Source organism: Coregonus clupeaformis, chromosome 25 (assembly GCF_020615455.1).
Source record: "Coregonus clupeaformis isolate EN_2021a chromosome 25, ASM2061545v1, whole genome shotgun sequence".
Classification (NCBI taxonomy): domain Eukaryota; kingdom Metazoa; phylum Chordata; class Actinopteri; order Salmoniformes; family Salmonidae; genus Coregonus; species Coregonus clupeaformis.
Genome location: NC_059216.1, coordinates 29,204,054 through 29,226,422, shown reverse-complemented (window position 1 = coordinate 29,226,422; position 22,369 = coordinate 29,204,054). Strand labels below are relative to the sequence as shown.

General features: G+C 42.3%; 1 protein-coding gene across 1 annotated transcript in view; it reads right to left on the bottom strand.

Moving 5' to 3' along the window:
* Window positions 1-22,369, bottom strand: part of tecpr2 (tectonin beta-propeller repeat containing 2) — a 29,580-nt gene that overhangs the window by 2,069 nt on the left and 5,142 nt on the right. Inside the window, exons 10-19 of the mRNA XM_041848038.2 lie at window positions 22,108-22,291; window positions 21,685-21,858; window positions 20,178-20,358; window positions 19,671-19,812; window positions 19,220-19,460; window positions 18,243-18,332; window positions 17,777-18,010; window positions 3,673-3,821; window positions 2,395-2,536; window positions 1,844-1,993 (exon numbers count right to left, since the gene is read on the bottom strand). Of these exons, the coding sequence (XP_041703972.1) occupies window positions 1,844-1,993; window positions 2,395-2,536; window positions 3,673-3,821; window positions 17,777-18,010; window positions 18,243-18,332; window positions 19,220-19,460; window positions 19,671-19,812; window positions 20,178-20,358; window positions 21,685-21,858; window positions 22,108-22,291 (1,687 nt within the window). The remainder of the gene's footprint in view (window positions 1-1,843; window positions 1,994-2,394; window positions 2,537-3,672; window positions 3,822-17,776; window positions 18,011-18,242; window positions 18,333-19,219; window positions 19,461-19,670; window positions 19,813-20,177; window positions 20,359-21,684; window positions 21,859-22,107; window positions 22,292-22,369) is intronic.

Genomic DNA, 22,369 nt, shown 5'->3' with positions numbered 1-22,369 from the left:
GGTTTGGAGGGATCAGTTTGAGCAAAGCGAGTCGCAGAATCGCTAATCTTGATCACTTAATGAAGAGTTATTTGGAATGCAAGGTAATTTGTAGATCAGTGATTCTGGCTGTGCAGTCGATCTCAAACATGCACAACGGAACAGCAAGCCAAGCATTAACAATGCCAGAGAATGTATTAACTCTAAGCTATAGTAAGCCCCTGACCTGTGTACAGAACATGCTTGGATTGTGGGCCAAGATACAGTGCATTCGGAAAGTATTCAGACCCCTGGACTTCATCCACATTTTGTTACGTTACAGCCTTATTCTAAAATTGATTAAATCTACACACAATACCCCATAATGACAAAGCAAAAACTGTTTCTTAGATTTTTTTGCTAATTTATAATTTATTAAAAATAAAAACAGAAATATCTTGTCGGTGCATGTCAGAGCAAAAAACAAGCCATGAGGTCAAAGGAATTGTCCGTAGAGCTCCGAGACAGGATTGTGTCAAGGCACAGATCTGGGGAAGGGTACCAAAAAATGCCTGCAGCATTGAAGGTCCCCAAGAACACAGTGGCCTCCATTATTCTTAAATGGAACAAGTTTGGAACCACCAAGACTCTTCCTCGAGCTGAGCAATCAGGAGAGAAGAGCTTTGGTCAGGGAGGTGACCAAGAACCTGATGGTCACTCTAACGGAGCTTCAGAGTTCCTCTGTGGAGATGGGAGAACCTTCCAGAAGGACAACCATCTCTGCAGCCTTCCACCAATCAGGCCTCTATGGTAGAGTGGCCAGACGGAAGCCACTCCTCAGTAAAAGGCACATGACAGCCCGCTTGGAGTTTGCCAAAAGGCACCTAAAGGACTCTCAGACCATTAGAAACAAGATTCTCTCGTCTGATGAAACCAAGATTGAACTCTTTGGCCTGAATGCCAAGCGACATGTCTGGAGGAAACCTGGCACCATCCCTACAGTGAAGCATGGTGGTGGCAGGATCATGCTGTGGGGATGTTTTTCAGCGGCAGTGACTGGGAGACTAGTCAGGATCAAGGGAAAGATGAACGGAGCAAAGTACAGAGAGATCCTTGATGAAAACCTGCTCCAGAGCGCTCAGGACATCAGACTGAGGCGAAGGTTCACCTTCCAACAGAACAACAACCCTAAGCACACAGCCAAGACAACGCAGGAGTGGCTTCAGGACAACTCTCTGAATGTCCTTGAGACGCCCAGCCAGAGCCCGGACTTGAACCCAAAACAAACATCTCTGGAGACCTGAAAATAGCTTGTGAGGATCTGCAGAAAAGAATGGGAGAAACTCCCCAAATACAGGTGTGCCAAGCTTGTAGCATCATACCCAAGAAGACTTGGGGCTGTAATCACTGCCAAAGGTGCTTCAACAAAGGACTGAGTAAAGGGTCTGAATACTTACATAAATGTGATATTTCCGTTTATTTTATTATATACATTTGCAAAAATTTATAAAAACCGTTTTTGCTTTGTCATTATGGGGTATTGTGTTTAGATTGATGAGGGGAAAAAACGATTGAATCAATTTTCGAATAACCCTGTAAAATAACAAAATGTGGAAAAAGTCATGGGGTCTGAATACTTTCCGAATGCACTGTATGTGGGAATGAGCGGAAGCCAACACTTTGTTGTTGCTCCTGTACTAGAACACAGTTGTGTTCTTACTTTATCGTGTTCTTCTTATTTCTTATTTGTATATCTCGTGTGTTTTTGTTCTACCTTGTTATTGATTACTGTATTGTTGGGGTTAGAGCTTCCAAGAAAGGCATTTCACTGTACTTGTGTAATGTGACATTAAAACTTGAAACTTGTCTCCATCTCATCACTCACCTGTCAGCCAGTTGACCAGACCTGGTATCTTCTTCCAGTAGTCCCCTGCTGGGTTCTTGTCAGTGATACCGTAGCGCCTCGCCACCTCTCCATTGGGGCAACGCACCCAAACTGTCTTCACACTCAGCACCAGCTGACTGGCCGGAAGGCCTGGGAACACATTGGATAAAGAACATTGAACTTGATTATCTAGTCTTCGGACAAAGGTTTTATGAATGGGTGGCTGATCTTCCGCTTATGGGTACGTGGTCATCTAACCTAAACAAAGAGACAAATCAAATCAAATTGTATTTGTCACACGCGCCGAATATAACAGGTGTAGACCTTACAGTGAAATGCTTACTTACAAGCCCTTAACCAACAATGCAGTTTTAAGAAAATAAGTGTTATGTAAAAAATAGATAAGTAAAAAATAAAGAGCAGCAGTAAAATAACAGTAGCATTAGGTAAAAATTGGGTAGAAATCTAAATGGATGATAGGTGTAGGGATAGAGAACAAAGGTGATATATCATTAAGTGTGTGACTCACGGTCAATCATCAGGTCATTTACCTGGAATGTGTTCCCAGTCTGTGCCGACAGGCATCTCGTCTGTGATTCCTGTGCGGACATGTACGTTCCCTCTGTTGTCCATGGCCCACAGCATGCGGTCATTGGGACTGGTGTGGATCCTTATCAAGTGCACTCCAACTGGCTGATGGAGCAGGAAACCATGACGATGTGAACAACACAGCACAACTGGAAATATAATGGGCTGAACAAGGGCCCCAGGACCAGTGGAAGCAATATAGCCCCATAACATCAAAGATCCACCCCCATATTTTACAGTAGCCGTGGGGCTCTTTTCTGCTTATGCATTCTCATTTTGACGCCAAACCCACCACTGGTGTGCGTGGCCAAATAATCTTATGTCATCCAACAAATGTGAACGTCTGGAGTTTGCTAAACGGCATTGGCACTTGGATTCGAACCAGTGCTATGGTCAGATGACAAGTTAATAGAGCTCTTTGGTCACACACACCAGTGGTGGGTTTGGCGTCGAAATGAGAATGCATAAGCAGAAAAGAGCCCCATGGCTACTGTAAAATATGGGGGTGGATCTTTGATGTTATGGGCTATTTTGCTTCCACTGGTCCTGGGGCCCTAGTTATGGTCAACGGCATCATGAACTCTAAGCAGTACCAGGACATTTTAGCCAAAAACCTGGTTGTCTCTGCCAGGAGGCTGAAACTTGGCTGCAAGTGGATCTTCCAGCAAGACAATTACCCCAAGCACACATCAAAATCCACAAAGAAATGGTTAATTGGCCACAAAGCCAACATTTTGCAATGTCCATCTCAGTCTACGGACATGAACCAAATTCAAACCACAGGTTTTCAATGAAAGAGGGCAGTCCATAAGCGCAGACAAAGGATATCAAGGATCTGGAAGGATTCTGTAAGGAGGAATGGTCTAGGATCCCTCCCAAAGTGTTCTCCAACTCATAAAACATTTTAGAAAAGGCTCAGTGCTGTTATGCTCACAAAGTGAGATATTGAAAACAGGGGTGTCAATCATTTTAACCCCTACCGTTGAGAAAAAAAAAGTATTACTTGTCCAAAAATTATATATTTCTCTTAGCAATTGTATTAGTATAAAATAATAAATTATAAAAAGAATTAGCATACAATATAGCTCAGTATTTAAATTCTTTCTTTTATAGAGTAATTTTTGCTCATCTTTATCAAGGGTGTCAATAATTGCAGACCCCACTGTATAAACAACTATCACTGTATCGATCAAATGGTATTCATAATCTAAGCAGATGCACTGTGGTTTGACTGGGTTTACCTGCTCTGGTGGTTCGATGCAGATCCAGGCAGGAAGCATCATACTGGGGTTGAGGGGTTGCGTGCCAACGCGGAAATAGACCATCCCATAGCCATCACACGCCCACACATTCTGACTGCCACATGATATGCTGATCAGCCTTACCTGACCTGCAAGACAAAGCAAACCAAACCAAACCAATGTCAGTTCTTCAGCTTCTGTGAAGTTTTTCTTCATGACACTGAAGAAACAATTGTGCAGAAACATTGGTTCAGGTATCTAGGCCTAATAATAGCAGAGACATTTTACACAATATTGTAACAGACTTTGATAATAGGCTAATAACTGGGAGTATATGTATGTACGACTTTCTCTTACTATTGTTTAGTAAGTAAAACACAAACCACAGCCATGGATATTGCTTTGTGCAGCACAATACAACACAGCACACTAGAGTCCCATTGTGACAAAACAATGATGTCACAGTAATCTCACACACATTACAGAATCTGACTATTGGGCTGGCTGACCTCTAAACAAACAATGACCTCCAAATAAAGCAATCCCACTCGCCCACAATATTCTTGTGACTTTAAATTATTTGTATATCTGTCATATGTTTCTTGTGCTGTTGTGTTTATAATCTAATCCAAATGCCACAATCGTAAATTCACTCAGGGAAAAAAAAAAAGTTAATCTATTCTATTCTAATAAAGACTGCATATATACGCGTCCACTTCAAACGTTCAGTGAGTGACGTACATTGCTGCCCCCCCACCACTGCAGGCCTTGAAATGTCAGCGCGTGGAAAAACATTCCAGTGCCGTCACTAGAGGTTGTGACAAATGTGTAGGTCTGCTCTGCTCATTCTTAGAGCAGAGCAGAGGAACTCCTGCGGCCTCATTTATCAACCGTGTGTAAACATGCCCTGCAATATGTTTATGATTTACTTTTTAGAAAAAGTATTTGCCCCCTTTCTGATTTTCTCTATTTTTGCATATTCTTTATACTGAATGTTATCAGCGCTTCAACCAAAACCTAATATTAGATCAAGGGAAAGGGAGTTTACAAAGAATTAAATAAATAAAATAAGTAGATTTTTTACAGGAAGCGTTTGGTTGGAGTCATTGCAGCTAAAGGTGGCACAACCAGTTATTGAGTGTAAGGGGTCAATTACTTTTTCACACAGGGGCATTGGGTGTTGCATAACTTTGTTGATGAAATAAATGAAAAAGTAATTGTATGTATGTAATTGTTGTGTTATTTGTTCACTTAGGTTCCCTTTATCTAATATTAGGTTTTGGTTGAAGATCTGATAACATTCAGTACCAAAAATATGCAAAAGTACAGAAAATTAGAAAGGGGGCGAACAGTTTTTCACAGCACTGTAATAAAATGTAAATAAATATATTAGGCGACATGCTGCTATGCGATATTCTTATCAATGACAAATGATTCTGTTTTATCAGTAGGCCTATAGCCTACGTTTTAATGTTTTTATAAGCCTACCATTATTATAATTCCTGTGCATCGACCGCGACCGGGAGACTCATGGGCGGCGCACAATTGGCCCAGCGTCGTCCAGGGTAGGGGAGGGAATGGTCGGCAGGGATGTAGGTCAGTTGATAGAGCATGGCGTTTGCAACGCCAGGGTTGTGGGTTTGATTCCCACAGGGGGTCAGTATAAAAAAAATATATACAGTGAGCTCCATAATTCATTGGACAGTGACCATGTTTTTGTTATTTTGGTTCTGTACTCAAGCACTTTGAGTTTGAAAGAATACAATGACAATGAGGGTGGAGTGTAATCAAAGCATTAATTTGAGGGTATTTTCATACATATCGGATGAACCGTTTAGAAATTATAGAAGCTTTTGTACATGGTCCCCCCCTTTTTCGGGCATCAAAAAACATTGGACAGTTTAACATAATGTAGAATAAAGTAATCATTGTTAATATTTGGTCGCATATCCTTTGCATGCAATGACTGCTTGAAGTCTGCGATGCATTGACATCACCAGACGCTGGGTATCTTCCCTGGTGATGCTCTGCCAGGCCTGTACTGCAGCCATCTTCAGTTCCTGCTTATTTTGGGGACTTATTGCCTTCAGTCTCCTCTTCAGCATGTAAAATGCATGTTCAATTGGATTCAGATCCGGTGATTGACTCGGCCAGTCAAGGATTTTCCACTTTTTGGCCATCAAAAACCCCTTTGTTGCTCTAGCAGTATGTTTAGGGTCATTGTCTTGTTGCATGATGAAGTGCCGTCCAATGAGTTTGGAGGCATTTGGTTTTATCTGAGCAGATAAAATATTTCTGTAGACTTTCATTCATTGTTCTACTTCTGTCTGCAGTCACATCATCGATAAAGACAAGTGAGCCTGTTCCACTGGCAGCCACACAGGCCCAAGCCATAACACCCCCTCCACGGATGAGGTGGTATGCTTTGGATCATGGGAATTTCTTTTTTTTCTCCACACTTTCCTCTTTCCATCCCTCTGGTACATGTTAATCTTTGTCTCATCTGTCCACAATACTTTTTTCCAGAACTCTTGGGGCTCTTTTAGGTGCTTTTTAGCAAACTGTAATCTCGCCTTTCTGTTCTTCAGGCTTATCAGTGGTTTGCATCTTGTAGTGTACCCTCTGTAGTCCTGCTGGTGCATTCTTCTACGTATGGTAGACTTTGACACATCTACACCTGCATCCAGGAGAGTGTTTTTGATCTGTTGGGCTGTTGTCAGGGGGGTTTTCTTCACCATAGAGAGTATTCTCCGGTCATCCACTACAGTGGTCTTCCTCAGTCTACCGGGTCTTTTGACATAATTGAGTTCACCGGTTGTTTTTTTCTTGTTAATGATGAACCAAACGGTTGACTTGGGCATGGCCAGGGTTTTTGCAATGTTCCTGATTGATTGATTTTCATTTCTGAGCCTTATGACGGCCAGCTTAATTTGCATCGACACTGCTGTCTTCCTCATGTTGTCACACCCCAACAACAACCTCCAAAGGCAATAGCAAAGTCTAGAATCAATACTATTCATCAACAGCTCTCCTGGATTCACTAACGACACAAATTAATACACCTGCCTAATGACACACATCTGTGAAGCCAATTTAACAAATACTTGTAGTACCTTAAAATGGGGGGACCATGTACAAAAGGTGCTGTCATTTCTAAATGATTCATCCGATATGTATGAAAAAACCTTTAAATTAAAGCTGACAGTCTGCACTTCACCCTCATTGTCATTGTATCCTTTCAAACTCAAAGTGCTAGAGTACAGAACTAAAATAACAACAAAATGGTTACTGTCCAATGAATTATGGAGCTCACTGTATATATTTATTCACTAACTGTAAGTCGCTCTGGATAAGAGCGTCTGCTAAATGACTAAAATGTAATGTAAATGTAAATTTCCCCCAAAATAGCCATATTTGCTTGCAATACAGTGATCAACCACTAGAGGTTGTGCATACACATGGTCTGAGATTTGAGTGGAGATTCTTTGCGGGAAAACTGCCACACGCAAAGTTTAGAGTCTTTTTTTTTGTCTAAGAACCTTTGATAAATGAGGCCCCTGGAACTTTTTACTTGGCCTACTCTTTCTTGTAAACAAGCTTGCAAAGACACAAACAGGGTTCTTCTCTTACCAATACATTTCAAAAGACCTTGTGCGTGTGTAAAAAACGGACACTGTAGAAGCTTGGTATGTTATACCTTTCTCAAACATAACCATAGGGCACGTGATATCAGGAAAGAGAATACGGACGGACAACGGCCACTGGGAGAGGATAAGTTTAAATTCCTGGATGTCCTCAGACACATCAGGGCAAAGAGTTGATCAAGTGAACTGGTTTGTCATGCTAACCTTGATGCTCCTCTATCCCATGATTGTATTGATGTGATGACATGTGTACTGTACAGTCTCTTTAATCTAAGCCAGATAAGGAAAAGCACATCGCTCAGAACAGGAGGAGGCGTGCGTGTTGATGATGCAAAGAGTTCTCAGTGGGAACCTCTGAGCTTCTGTTTAACAAAAGAATGAAGGCCAAGGGGTTATAAGGCAATAAAGCCAAGTTATTATTTCATGTGAAACATTACAACACATACTGTGTTTTCAAAGGCTTCATCACTTAAAAACAAATTCTTATTTCAGTCTTTAGAAGAGGTTTCCGACTGAATGATGTGAATCCTTTTATGAAATACAGTGAGGGAAAAAAAGTATTTGATCCCCTGCTGATTTTGTTTGCCCACTGACAAAGAAATTATCAGTCTATAATTTTAATGGTAGGTTTATTTGAACAGTGAGAGACAGAATAACAACAACAAAATCCAGAAAAACGCATGTCAAAATTGTTATAAATTGATTTACATTTTAATGAGGGAAATAAGTATTTGACCCCCTCTCAATCAGAAAGATTTCTGGCTCCCAGGTGTCTTTTATACAGGTAACGAGCTGAGATTAGGAGCACACTCTTAAAGGGAGTGCTCCTAATCTCAGCTTGTTACCTGTATAAAAGACACCTGTCCACAGAAGCAATCAATCAATCAGATTCCAAACTCTCCACCATGGCCAAGACCAAAGAGCTCTCCAAGGATGTCAGGGACAAGATTGTAGACCTACACAGGCTGGAATGGGCTACAAGACCATCGCCAAGCAGCTTGGTGAGAAGGTGGGCATTTTTTGGCAGGCAATTGACATTGCCTTACATAGAGCTGTTGCGGTGACCGTATTACCGCCTCACCGGCAGTCATTAGTCATGACCACAGTAAAATTTCACGTGACCATTCACGGTAATCTCCTTTTATGCACTCTGGACATGCTTTGGTAGTACCCAACTACCATCAGGTCCTAATGGTACTGTAGTAGGTGTGTCCAAACTTTAGACTGGTACTTTATTTATTTCTCAGCTGCTCTTATTATTAAGCACATGCTTCGCTATAAACCCGAAGTAGCCTACAAAACAGACCGGTAGGAAAGCGCGCGGCCTCCATTCGCTATTCGAGTGATATATAGTGCATTCGGAAAGTATGCAGACCCCTTGACTTTTTCCACATTTTGTTACGTTACAGCCTTATTCTAAAATGGATTCAATCGTTTTTTCCCCTCATCAATCTACACACAATACCCCATAATGACAAAGCAAAAACAGGTTTTTAGAAAGTATTGCACATTTATAAATAATAAAAAAAACGGAAATATTACATTTACATAAGTATTCAGACCCTTTACTCAGTACTTTGTTGAAGCACCTTTGGCAGCGATTACAGCCTCGATTCTTCTTGGGTATGACGCGACAAGCTTGGCACACCTGTATTTGGGGAGTTTCTCCCATTCTTCTCTGAAGATCCTCTCAAGCTCTGTCAGGTTGGATGGGGAGCGTCGCTGACACAGCTATTTTGAGGTCTCTCCAGAGATGTTCGATCTGGTTCAAGTCCGGGCTCTGGCTGGGCAACTCAAGGACATTCAGAGAATTGTCCCGAAGCCACTGCTGCGTTGTCTTGGCTGTGTGCTTAGGGTCGTTGTCCTGTTGGAAGGTGAACCTTTGCCCCAGTCTGAGGTCCTGAGCGCTCTGGAGCTGGTTTTCATCAAGGATCTCTCTGTACTTTGCTCTGTTCATCTTTCCCTCGATTCCTGACTAGTCTCCCAGTCCCTGCCGCTGAAAAACATCCCCACAGCATGATGCTGCCACTACCATGCTTCACTGTAGGGATGGTGCCAGGCTTCCTCCAGACGTGACTCTTGGCATTCAGGCCAAAGACTTCAACCTTGGTTTCAACAGAACAGAGAATCTTGTTTCACATGGTCTGAGTCCTTTAGGTACCTTTTGACAAACTCCAAGCGGGCTGTCATGTGCCTTTTACTGAGGAGTTGCTTCCGTCTATCCACACTACAATAAAGGCCTGATTGGTGGAGTGCTGCAGAGATGGTTGTCCTTCTGGAAGGTTTTCCCATCTCCACAGAGGAGCTCTGGAGCTCTGTCAGAGTGACCATTGGGTTCTTGGTCACCTTCCTGACCAAGGACCTTCTCCCCCGATTGCTCAGTTTGGCCGGGCGGTCAGCTGTAGGAAGAGTCTTGGTGGTTCCAAAGTTGGAGGACACTGTGTTCTTGGGGACCTTCAATGCTGCAGAAATTTTTTGGTGCCCTTCCCCAGATCTGTGCCTCGACACAATCCTGTCTCTGAGCTCCAAGGACAATTCCTTCGACCTCATGGCTTGGCTTTTGCTCTGACATGCACTGTCAACTGTGGGACCTTATATAGACAGGTGTGTGCCTTTCCAAATCATGTCCAATCAATTGAATTTACCACAGGTGGACTCCAATCAAGTTGTAGAAACATCTCATGGATAATCAATGGAAACAGGATGCAACTGAGCTCAATTGAGTCTCATAGCAAAGGGTCTGAATACTTATGTAAATAAGATATCTGTTTTTACATTTTTTTTATTAATCAGCAAACATTTCTAAAAACCTGTTTTCGCTTTGTCATTATGGGGTACTGTGTGTAGATTGATGAGGATTTTTATTTATTTAATCAATTTTAGAATGAGTCTGTAACGTAACAAAATGTGGAAAAAGTCAAGGGGTCTGAATACTTTTCAAATGCACTATATTAGTAAAGACAAAATTAAATTGAGAATAGTCTGATGGGGGAAAATATGCTCACTTGATGAGAGAACAGCTGTGCAGCCTGAGGCAAGGATCAGAGCGCAAGCTTTTTTTGCTACTTTCTCAAATCATCAATAGCCTACAGTGCCCTCCACTAATATTGGCAAAACGGGCTGTTTATCCTCTAGGTCTTTCATTCAAAATATTCACAAAAATCGAACATTTAATTTAAGTAAAATGATTGAAAAAAATACATGTGAAATAAATGGACAAAATATTTTTTCTACAAAAAATGCCAAATTTATTGGTACACCTAGAAATTCTTATGAGTAAAATCTAACTGAAGTATATTTCCATTCATATTTTACTTTTTTAAGTTCACCTGAGTGATTAGGAACACTTAAGTGGCAAGCCATGACTTCCTGTTTCACTGGGGTATAAATATGAGGTGACACACAGGCCAAGTTCCCATAGTCATCCATCACTATGGGAAAGACCTGAGAATACAGTAATGATGTGCGACAAAAGGTTGATGAGCTGCACAAATCAGGAAATGGCTATAAGAAAATAGCTCAACGGTTGAAAATGCCCATTTCCACTATCAGGGCAATAATGAAGAAGTTTAAAGCAACTGGAGATGTTAACAATCGGCCTGGAAGAGGACGTGTGTCTATATTGACCCCACGTACAGTGAGGAGGATGGTTTGAGTGGCCAAAAAGTCTCCAAGGATTACAGCTGGAGAATTGCAGACGTTAGTTGGGTCTTGGGGTCAGAAAGTCTCCACAACTACAATCAGACACCACCTACATAACCACAAGTTGTTTGGGAGGCTTGCCATAAAAAAGCCTTTGCTGTCATCAAACAACAAACTCATGCGCCTACAGTTTGCCAAATGTTACTGGAACTTTCAATGGGACCGGGTTCTATGGTCAGATGAGACCAAAATAGAGATTTTTGGAAACAAACACCAGAAGTGGGTTTGGCGTAGACAGAAAGATAGCCATGCAGAAAAGTACCTCATCCCACTGTGAAGTATGGTGGTGGATCTTTGATGTTGTGGGGCTGTTTTAATTCCAAAGGCCCTGGACAACTTGTTAGGACACATGGTATCATGGACTCCATCAAGTACCAGCAGATATTACATCAAAACCTGACTGCCTCTGCTAGGAAGCTTAAGCTGGGCCGTGGTTGGATCTTCCAGCAGGACAATGATCCAAAGCACACCTCAAAATCAAAGCCCATAGAAAACCTGTGGAATGAGCTGAAGAGGACAGTCCACAAGCGTGGACCTCGGAATCTGAAGGATCTAGAGAGATTCTGTATGAAGGAATGGTCTCAGATCCCTTGCCATGTGTTCTCCAACCTCATTATGCATTATAGGAGAAGACTCCGAGCTATTACCTTGGCAAAGGGAGGTTGCACAAAGTATTGAATGAAGGGGTGCCAATAATTGTGGCACACATATTTTAGAAAAATATTTGTTTCATGATAATAATTTCCTTTTTCTTTCAATTATTTTACTTTAATTAAAAGTTAGATTTTTGTGAATATTTTGAATGAAAGACCAAGAGGATAAACAATAAAGAAAAACAATTCACAGCCGGTTTTGCTCATATTTACCAAGGGTGCCAATATTAGTGGAGGGCACTGTATAGTCACACCATGCAGCCCATATACTGTATGTTTAGATTTCTAAGACATTCTAAGGTTTGTATAATTCACAACTAAAGTTCCCAAATAACTCTAAATCTAGCATATATGACCTGTTTCAAATGATCACTTTTGCACTCAACATAGCCACTTCATATGCGCACTCGCTCCGTAATGGGAAAAATATACTTTCTATTTTAAGTTCAATTATATTCTTCTTACTATAAAATCATATAAAATAATGACACAGGACTTATATCTTGTCAGCTAAATGAACAAGCCTACAGCCTATGGCATGGAGCACAGCCAGATAACATGCCTACAGTAGGCCTATTCATATTCTGTTCTTCTGAAATAAATTTTCTTCATATCATGTTTCTTTAGACCTGACTAAAATAAATAATGGATTTATTGTGGTGTATAATAAATTGATTTATTAGACTTTTTAAATGTAGATGTTCTAAAGGGGTGCATCAATGACTTCTATGTGTGGAGGCCTGAAGATGCTAAACGTGTTTAGTTAATTAATGGTCAATTACCGTGAGACTGGCAGTCTTTTGCATGACAATAACCGGCTGACAAGTTTCTTGACCGCCACAGCCCGAGGCTTACTAGTAGTTTTACTAGGGTCTAGGTGCCAATTGAGAAACAAATGATAAAACATTGTTAAATGTTTATTTATGTCAAACATGGAGAACCCACACAAGGCAGACCAATGCTTTGTGATCTATTTCCCCCAGTCTTGATTATTTCCCTTCCAAAAATATAAGTTATTATATAGTAAATCAATCTTCTATAACAAATAACCTAAATGTTCTACACCCAATGAACGTCTTACATAAAATAAGTTTCACTTACAAATGTCTTTTCATTATGTGATAACTTTCTAAACTTCCTTCATGAACTATAATGAACTGTGAAAGGTGTCAAAAACACTCTGTCCCTGTCCTGATTCCTGTGCAGCGTTCTAGCACAGAGACTTAGTGTCATTGACCACATGATCTAACAGAACAGGGCTAAAAATGTGTGCACTCTCAGCTCCCTCCCCTCTCATGTTACATTGTGATGCACACACAGCCCAATACGGCCTGGCTACAGCTGTCTACTGTCGTCACATGGCTGTCTATTTGCATGCAGCCACTTTCCAGCAGCAGAACATATACAACCTGAACCTCTTCAATAAACACTAAGGCTTCTACCAAGTCCCTGGTGCCTGGTGGATCTATCGAAGGGTCAAAATCTATTTGCTGTTAGATAACTTAGTTTCCATGGATTTTAAATGACACTGACCTCTAGGAATGGAGGGTAGGGACTCATTGCCAAATGACAGTAATACATAGACCTAATATCTCTTTGGAATCATGTGTTTTCTGCAGACATGTCAGCTTACTGCTTGAGACGTGGTACATCCAAAAAGTCTAAAGGCAATGTAAACAACATTACACCCTCAAAGCAGATAAGGTCTTCTTTGGTGAACTTATCAGACACTCCTTCAGCATGGAGTATTGACAGGTCAGTCTTGACTTGTAGCAGGAGGAACAGTATTGCTCTGATCATTTCCCTGCCTGGCCTGAACTTTGACATCTTGCTCAAGGAGGACCTTATTACAAAACAAGTCTTATGTAAGTACCACCTGCCAACATATAGATTTTTTTTAACTCCCTCGTCACTCGCTCCCCCAGTTTTACGTCTGAGACTCCCAGCAGCCCCTGCCTGCTGAATCTGTGTCAGCAGCCAACTCAAGACAATGCCTCTAGATCCAGATCCTCTGCTTCAGGAGTGCTAGTTTATTGCTCTTCCTGCATTCCTGAGGGGCGTAACTAGGACTAGGACTAGAAAGACAACCTCAATTAGACATGAACTAGGTCAGAGTCTGACGGCAGTTTGGAGGCGCGAGTACCATTGCCGACCACTGGGACATGAAACGTAAGCTGGTGGGGACACTACGATGGACGTGTGAAAGTATGCAGCTATACGGAACTGACACCAAAAGACAGGCTGACATTTGACAGACTAGACATACAACATGTGCTAGATATGTATGTCAGACTTGGAATGTTCAGTCTGAGATGTTCAGCTCTGATCAGTTCTGAAATGGCTATTTAAAAAATGGTGTTATTTAAGAATGCTTATTGCCTACATACACTACCGTTCAAAAGTTTGGGGTCAATTAGACACGTCCTTGTTTTCAAAAGAAAATCTTTTTTTTTGTCCATTACAATAACATCAAATTGATCAGAAATACAGTAGACATTGTTAATGTTGTAAATGGCTATTTTAGCTGGAAACGGTTGATTTTTAATGGAATATCTACATACAGTGGCTTGCGAAAGTATTCACCCCCCTTGGCATTTTTCCGATTTTGTTGCCTTACAACCTGGAATTAAAATAGATTTTTGGGGGGTTTGTATCATTTGATTTACACAACATGCCTACCACTTTGAAAATGCAAAATATTTTTCATTGTGAAACAAACAAGAAATAAGACAAAAAAACTGAAAACTTGAGCGTGCATAACTATTCACCCCCCCCAAAGTCAATACTTTGTAGAGCCACCTTTTGCAGCAATTACAGCTGCAAGTCTCTTGGGGTATGTCTCTATAAGCTTGGCACATCTAGCCACTGGGATTTTTGCCCATTCTTCAAGTTGGATGGGTTCCGATGGTGTACAGCAATCTTTAAGTCATATCACAGATTCTCAATTGGATTGAGGTCTGGGCTTTGACTAGGCCATTCCAAGACATTTCAATGTTTCCCCTTAAACCACTTGAGTGTTGATTTAGCAGTATGCTTAGGGTCATTGTCCCAGACTCAAATCTCTGGAAGACTGAAACAGGTTTCCCTCAAGAATCTCCCTGTATTTAGCGCCATCCATCATTCCTTCAATTCTGACCAGTTTCCCAGTCCTTGCCGATAAGAAAAAGCCATATCTCAGACTGGCCAATAAAAATAAAAGATTAAGATGGGCAGTCTGACATATGGCTTTTTCTTTGCAACTCTGCCTAGAAGGTCAGCATCCTGGAGTCACCTCTTCACTGTTGACGTTGAGACTGGTGTTTTGCGGGTACTATTTAATGAAGCTGACAGTTGAGGACCTGTGAGGCGCCTGTTTCTCAAACTAGACACTAATGTATTTGTCCTCTTGTTCAGTTGTGCACCGGAGCCTCCCATTCCTCTTTCTATTCTGGTTAGAGCCAGTTTGCGCTGTTCTGAGAAGGGAGTAGTACACAGCGTTGTACGAGATCTTCAGTTTCTTGGCAATTTCTCGCATGGAATAGCCTTCATTTCTCAGAACAAGAATAGACTGACGAGTTTCAGAAGAAAGTTATTTGTTTCTGGCCATTTTGAGCCTGTAATCGAACCCCCAATTGCTGATGCTCCAGATACTCAACTAGTCTAAAAAAGGCCGGTTTTATTGCTTCTTTAAATCAGCACAACAGTTTTCAGCTGTGCTAACATAATTGCAAAAGGGTTTTCTAATGGTCAATTAGCCTTTTGAAATGATAAACTTGGATTAGCAAACACAACGTGCATTGGAACACAGGACTGATGGTTGCTGATAACGGGCCTCTGTACGCCTATGTAGATATTTCATTACAAATCAGCCGTTTCCAGCTACAATAGCCATTTACAACATTAACAATGTCTACACTGTATTTCTGATCAATTGTATTTTATTTTAAATTGACAAATTTTTTCTTCTTTCGGATAAACAAGGACATTTCTAAGTGACCCCAAACTTTTGAACGGTAGTGTATATAAAATAAAATGTTCCTTTAATATCTGCAGACAAAATGGCTTAGTTATACTACAGTATAATGAAATGTGGAAAACATTTACACTGAACAAAAACAAACGCAAAATGCAACAATATCAAAGATGTTACCACCATCTGCCTCATGCAGCGCGACATCTCCTTCGCATAGAGTTGATCAGGCTATTGATTGTGGCCTGTGGAATGTTGTCCCACTCCTCTTAAATGGCTGTGCGAAGTTGATGGATATTGGTGGGAAGTGGAAAATGCTATCGTACACGTCAATCCAGAGCATTCCAAACATGCTCAATGACTGACATGTCTGGTGTGTATGCAGGCCATGCAAGAGCTGGGACATTTTCAGCTTCCAGGAATTATGTACAGATCCTTTGCGACATGCTGAAACATGAGGTGATGGCGGCGGATGAATGGCATGACAATGGGCTCTCGTCACGGTATCACTGTGCATTAAAATTGCCATTGATAAAATGCAATTGTGTTCGTTGTCTGTAGCTTATGTCTCCCCATACCATAACCCCACCGCCACCATGGGGTACTCTGTTCACAACGTTGACATCAGCAAACCGCTTGCCCACACGGCGCCATACACGCTGTCTGCCATCTGCCCGGTAGTTGATACCGGGATTCATCCGTGAAGACCAAACTTCTCCAGCGTGCCAGTGGCCATCGAAGGTGAGCATTTGCCCACAGAAGTCGGTTACGACGCCGAACTGCAATCAGGTCAAGACCCTGGTGAGGATGACGAGCACGCAGATGAGACGGTTTCTGACAGTTTGTACAGAAATTCTTCAGTTATGCAAACCCACAGTTTCATCACCTGTCCGGGTGGCTGGTCTTAGATGATCCCGCAAGTGAAAAAACGGGTGTGGAGGTCCTGGGCTGGCGTGGTTACAACTGATCTGCGGTTGTGAGGCCGGTTGGACGTACTGCCAAATTCTCTAAAACTAAGTTTGAGACGGCTTATGGTAGAGGAATGAACATTCAATTCTCTGGCAACAGCTCTGGTGGACATTCCTGCAGTCAGCATGGCAATTGCATGCTCCCTCAAAAGTTGAGACATCTGTGGCATTGTGTTGTGTGACAAAACTGCATATTTTAGAGTGGCCTTTTATTGTCTACAGCACAAGGTGCACCTGTGTAATGATCATTACATTTCACATTTTAGTCATTTAGCAGACGCTCTTATCCAGAGCGACTTACAGTTAAGTGAGTGCATACATTTTTCACACTTGTGGGTACTGCTGTTTTAGTGAGTGCTTGGTGTCTGTCACTGTTGCGACATCAGCACCTATTCTCAGAACCCCCAGTTTTATGACTGTATCTTTGCCCAGGAGTGGTTTTCCATTTCCTTTGATTACAATGAACTCTGCTTGCTCAGTTATGTTGCTGGTTGTGATTTCACCTTTGAATGTACCCTTGACTGATAGTGGTTCACTAGAACAATACGAATACAATTTGTTCTCTTTCTTAGGGTCATATGAGTGACACTATCTTATCTAACTTCAGTCTTTCCCATGTATTCTCATCTATCACACATTGCTAATTGCATCTGAGTCAATCAACATTCTCATTTCAACTCCCTGTGTCCAAGTTCGGTTTTCACTTTAAAGTTTGAACATGTTTGTGAATGATATTGTTACAGTGGGACTAAGTATCATGCTGTTTAATCAGCTTCTTGATATGTCACACCTGTCAGGTGGATGGATTATCTTGGCAAAGGAGAAATGCTCACTAACAGGGATGTAAACAAATTACCAAATTTATGCACAACATTTGAGAGAAATACGCTTTTTGTGCTAATGAAAATTCCTGGGATCTTTTATTTCAGCTCATGAAACATGGGACGAACACTTTACATGTCGCGTTTATATTTTTGTTCAGTATAGTTTTCATACAAAACAGAAAGGAAATACCACAAAACTACTGCAATCAACCTGACCGTCTGGCCACTAAATCCCCAATGCTGCAAACAAAATCACGAAGTTATTTTTGCATTTAGCATCTAGCCTAAACTTAGCTACCCTAGCTTGTGATCTGTCTGATGAGGCAACCAATTTTATTTCCATGTGTGAACAGTATGGCCTTACCGAGCTGGCTGAGGTCCAGCAGATTCCAGTGCATGCCAGTGGGGCAGCCGGTGGAGAGGGTGCGGATGTGGACACGGCCGTGGAGGTCCAGTCCCCACAGGGCATCGCGGCAGGCAGTGAGCTGCACCATCTCTATGTCCTGGGGCAGCTGGACTGTGGTGGGGTGCATCTGACCATCCTGGTCCCAAACACAGAACAGGTCTTTCCTGCTCTGGCCCAGCCACAGGAAGCTCCCTACAGAGACAAACACAGTCACATGTTGGTGATGTAATACACAGAGAGACACAGATAACAGGGGCAGATGTTACTACACAACAGCGACAGTATGTAATGTAAAGTCAAAGGAGTGGTCTTCTTTATTTCTGTTCATTTATTTGAGATGGGTTGTTGCCATAAGGTGGAGGGAGGGTAGGGGTTATATCATGTTGTTATGTGTTCACAAAGAAAAGAGTGGTCACCAATCTACCTTCTTTACTGAGTAAAGCCGAGGAGTAGACGAAGGCCCACTTCGTGGCAGAGACGGTTCCTCTGGGTACCACACCCTGCCAGAATGTACCTGTGGGGTCACAAAACATCAATGTCACACTGAACACCCTGCAGTGTTATCACAAAAGTCACTGTCCATCATACTGCCTTAACACACTTTGACCTTTGAGAAGGTGTCAGTATAGAAATGCAAAGAGTTTTTGCATTAAAGCCCAGTTCAGATACAACAGCTAACATTAGGAGACAAGACGACACAAAACTAGCCCGTTTTTTAAATGTGTGTTGTATAACTGACCAAAGACGGGGCATTCAGATCAAAAATATAGGGCGCAGAGTTAAGACCGTTTCCACGGTAACGGTGCCTCTTTACAAGGACGTGATGAAACTTTGAAAAATAAGATGCCACTTCTTGTAGCAAACGATGTCGTAGCAAATGGTGCTGTAGAAAACGGTGCTGTAGAAAGCGGTACTGTAGCAAACAAGTATTATGAAATACATGCACCAGAAACAAGGCACACTTTGTGACTTGTCAGAGAAATAACAGCAAGCTAGGCTTTCTAACTGCAGCAAAATAGCTAGCTAGCCTGCTTGGCTAAACACAGAACGTCAGCTCACTGTTCTCGGATTTAAACGGACCCGTCTCGTCTCAAGTCTTTTGCTAAGATTTTACATGTTGAATATTGGAAATTCCAGCAACCGACATGAGACGTTCTAAAACTACAGTACTCAGACCAAGAAAACATTGTTCTAAAACTGCTTAAAACCATCTTGTATTTGAACTGGGCCTTAAGGCTTAGCTGATGAAGTTGTGTTTCTGTGGAATGTGGTTATGTCATAAAGGACATTCTATAAATTGCATTCCAACACAGAAAACAACAATTAAAATGCCTCCTGACTGAGCATCTCTGTTAACCCACTAAGCTTAAGCATAGGCATTAGCTTGGGGAGCTAACATACCACTGAGGCTGCCCTTGGCGACATGGAAGTCGTTCCTGCCAGATGCAATCCAGACGCCAGTGGTGTTGGAGGAGACCAGGCTAGGCTGGCACTGGGACTGCTGGGACAGGAAGGCCACGCGGAGGCACTCTGCTACCCGTTCCACCGGAGCCTTGGTGGCCGTGGCCACGTTTTGAGTGGCCTGGATCAGAGTCTGGAACAGACTGCCCTGGTCAAACACCACATAGTCTGTGATGCTCACCTGAGGAAGGGAGGGAGGGAGGGAGGGAACAAAAGGCCAGAAATATATAAGCATTAGAAGGTGAGCCAGTCATCTCAGGGTGAAGTATGTCATGCAACCCCTTTGACTTAAAAAATACATATTCTTAAAAAAACGATCAGTGCAAAATAGAGGGCTGATGGAAATGATGGGTGTGAGTAACATTGAACACAAGTCCAATAGGATACCAACCTGCCACCAGTGGTCATCGTCCCCCTGGGGCTTTTTGGCAGTGACTCCAGTCCTGAACCACAGACTGCCGCCGGTGTCCAGAGCCCAGGCCGTGTTTTTCTCTCCCAGGGCTATACAGATGGGCTCCAGACCTTGACTCTCACTTTGGAAGGAGGAAAAACACACACACAAATATGTAATGATTAGCAAAGAAAGCATAGCTAACATTGCCTGAGTGAGTCCTGAAGACGTGCATTAGCTCCCTTTAGCTCAGGCTAACACAGTCTTGTGGTGCGCTGGAGAGCTGGATTTGAACCCCGGTCAGTCACTACTAACTCAACTTTCACTGTTACTAGGCCTGTATGACACACATCTTCCTTCCTCTTTTCAAAAGAGGTGAAAGAGTCATTGTTGGATTACAATTCAATGGAACGACCACATGACAACTGCTAGGGGTTCCACGAGAAACAAGCACAGCGAACTGAACTATCACCGTTACTGGGGTCTATGACACAGAAAAGGTTCTACCTGATTTTGTCGTACTTCCACATTTCCCCCTCAGAGCAGTAGCTGCTGAGGCCTTCTCTGTAGAAGACGGCCCTGTGTTCGCTGAGGGCCCACACCACACCGCCCCGTGCTGCGATCTGGGTCATGGGGCACGGGCAGTCCACCTTCACAGCCCGCGCACATGGACGGTCCACACTCAACCCTGCAGGACGGGATCACAACCACAGTCAGGGTTTAGTTTGTGAGTTATTGCATTTGTTGTGTTTTTGTGAGTGAGTGAGTGAGTGCATGTCTGTATGTAAACAGAATGTTAATCATGCCAAGTCTAGACTATTAGCAGTATAGCAGTCTCCCATTCGTTTCTTAGTTGATCATATCTAATTCAAACTAAATGTGCCACTAAAAATTACAAGCTTGCAGCAACACTATGCCCACCCATCCCTAATCTTCAATTTCTTTGATGTCTGTCTCCAAAGTGAATATTAGACATAGACATACACAGCATGTAATTTCATGAACAGGCCTCTGTGTGTGTTGGCTCTGGATATGTCAGAACAGCTGCTAGAGTCATGCTTTATGTACAACTAACATCCTTACACAACCAGGGAATTAATACTACTTGTCTTGATCAGCAGGGTTAGCTGTGTTGTTTACAAGCCATCATAATACAAGGGACAGATATTATTTTGTAATGTTTGGGATTTATTTTGCCTCATTATTCTCATCCCAAATATGGCATCTATACAGCATTATGATTACCTCTAAACTGATTTAGCCAGTGACGTATGATACTATTTATTATGGCCCCTGAACAGCGCCATCTAATGGCCGATTGGTTAATTTCAGGAACTTATTTGCTGGCTTGAGACTTTGCCAATAAACAGGGTCAAGATGTAATATTCTTAATAACCTGAGGCCACCTGCTGCTGAAACCCTGAAGTCTTGTTTCAAATGGAGGAGTGAATTGAATAGTCAAAATAGCCTATATTAACAAATTACATTTAAAATAAAGTAAAATGGTTTGTCACAAAAACCATATTATAGAAACTTCCTGTGAGCACCTTTTCTATGCAGCAATGAATTTGCTAAATGTAGTGGCAGATCTAGTAAGTCTCTTCATCTCTACTCCATAGTGGAATGAGCAAGGGGGTGGCAGGTAGCCTAGCGGTTAGCGAGGCAAGACAGCAAGCGAAGGATTGCAAGCTCGAATCCTGGGTTCGATTGGAATAATCTGTTGGGAGGTGAGCTGGCAACTGGAGGGTTGCTGGTATCAAATGCCATTGTTGCCTGCCGTTGTAACCCCCCCGGGCGCCCAGCGTGGTAGCTCACCGCACCTCTCCAAAAAGATGTATGTGTGTCTTTCGGAAGGGTTGGGTTCAAAGAGGAAGTCAAATTTCAGTTGAACCTTGTAAAGTGGTTTGACCAATAAAGTCATCTAATTCTTAAAGCAGATAGTTAAGAAGAACAAGCCTCATGAGTATAGTGTACATAGTCACAAACTCCTTCCCTGTGGTTAACTCTATCTCACCTGTCTGCAGGTAAAGGTCTCCGCTAGCACGGATGATCCAGGCTGTGTCTTCACTAAGCGCCACAAAGGCAGAATCCTCCAGGGCTTTGTACCAGTGCCTCTTGCCTTTGATGGTGACCTTACCACATGCATACGCTGTCATGGTCTTCTGTTCCACCTTCCATAGCAGGGACCCTGAAATGAAATCAGACTTCAATGTAACAGCCAGGACAAACCACTAGTATTTACATCCAAAGGAGAAATCTTGGGTAATGAACTTATCAACTCCCCCAAAGGATCAATACATTGAATGCTCATCTCAAATAGAGGCAACAACAATGTAGACCAGGAACCACAATACCTTCTATCTATTCCGCATAATAGACAGAGTCACTGTGAATAAACGCGTCTGGAGCTAAATGATCATATTATAGACATCCTCACCTGAAGGTGACAGTGCCACCTGCTGCACGTTCTCCTCAAACTTCTGCCAGCTCAGCCCCCCATCTGGAAGGGCACTGCAGTACAGGCCTCCTTTAAAGTCCAGGCACCAGATGTATCGGTCAGTCACCACCAGGTTCAGGATGCCACAGCCTGGCCCTGTGTAGCCCATCCAGCTCTCTGCCAACTACAGAGGAGACGAGAGGAGAGAGGGTTAAACCAGGCACAGAACTGTTGGTATTGGTGATGAATAGCATTCTACGGT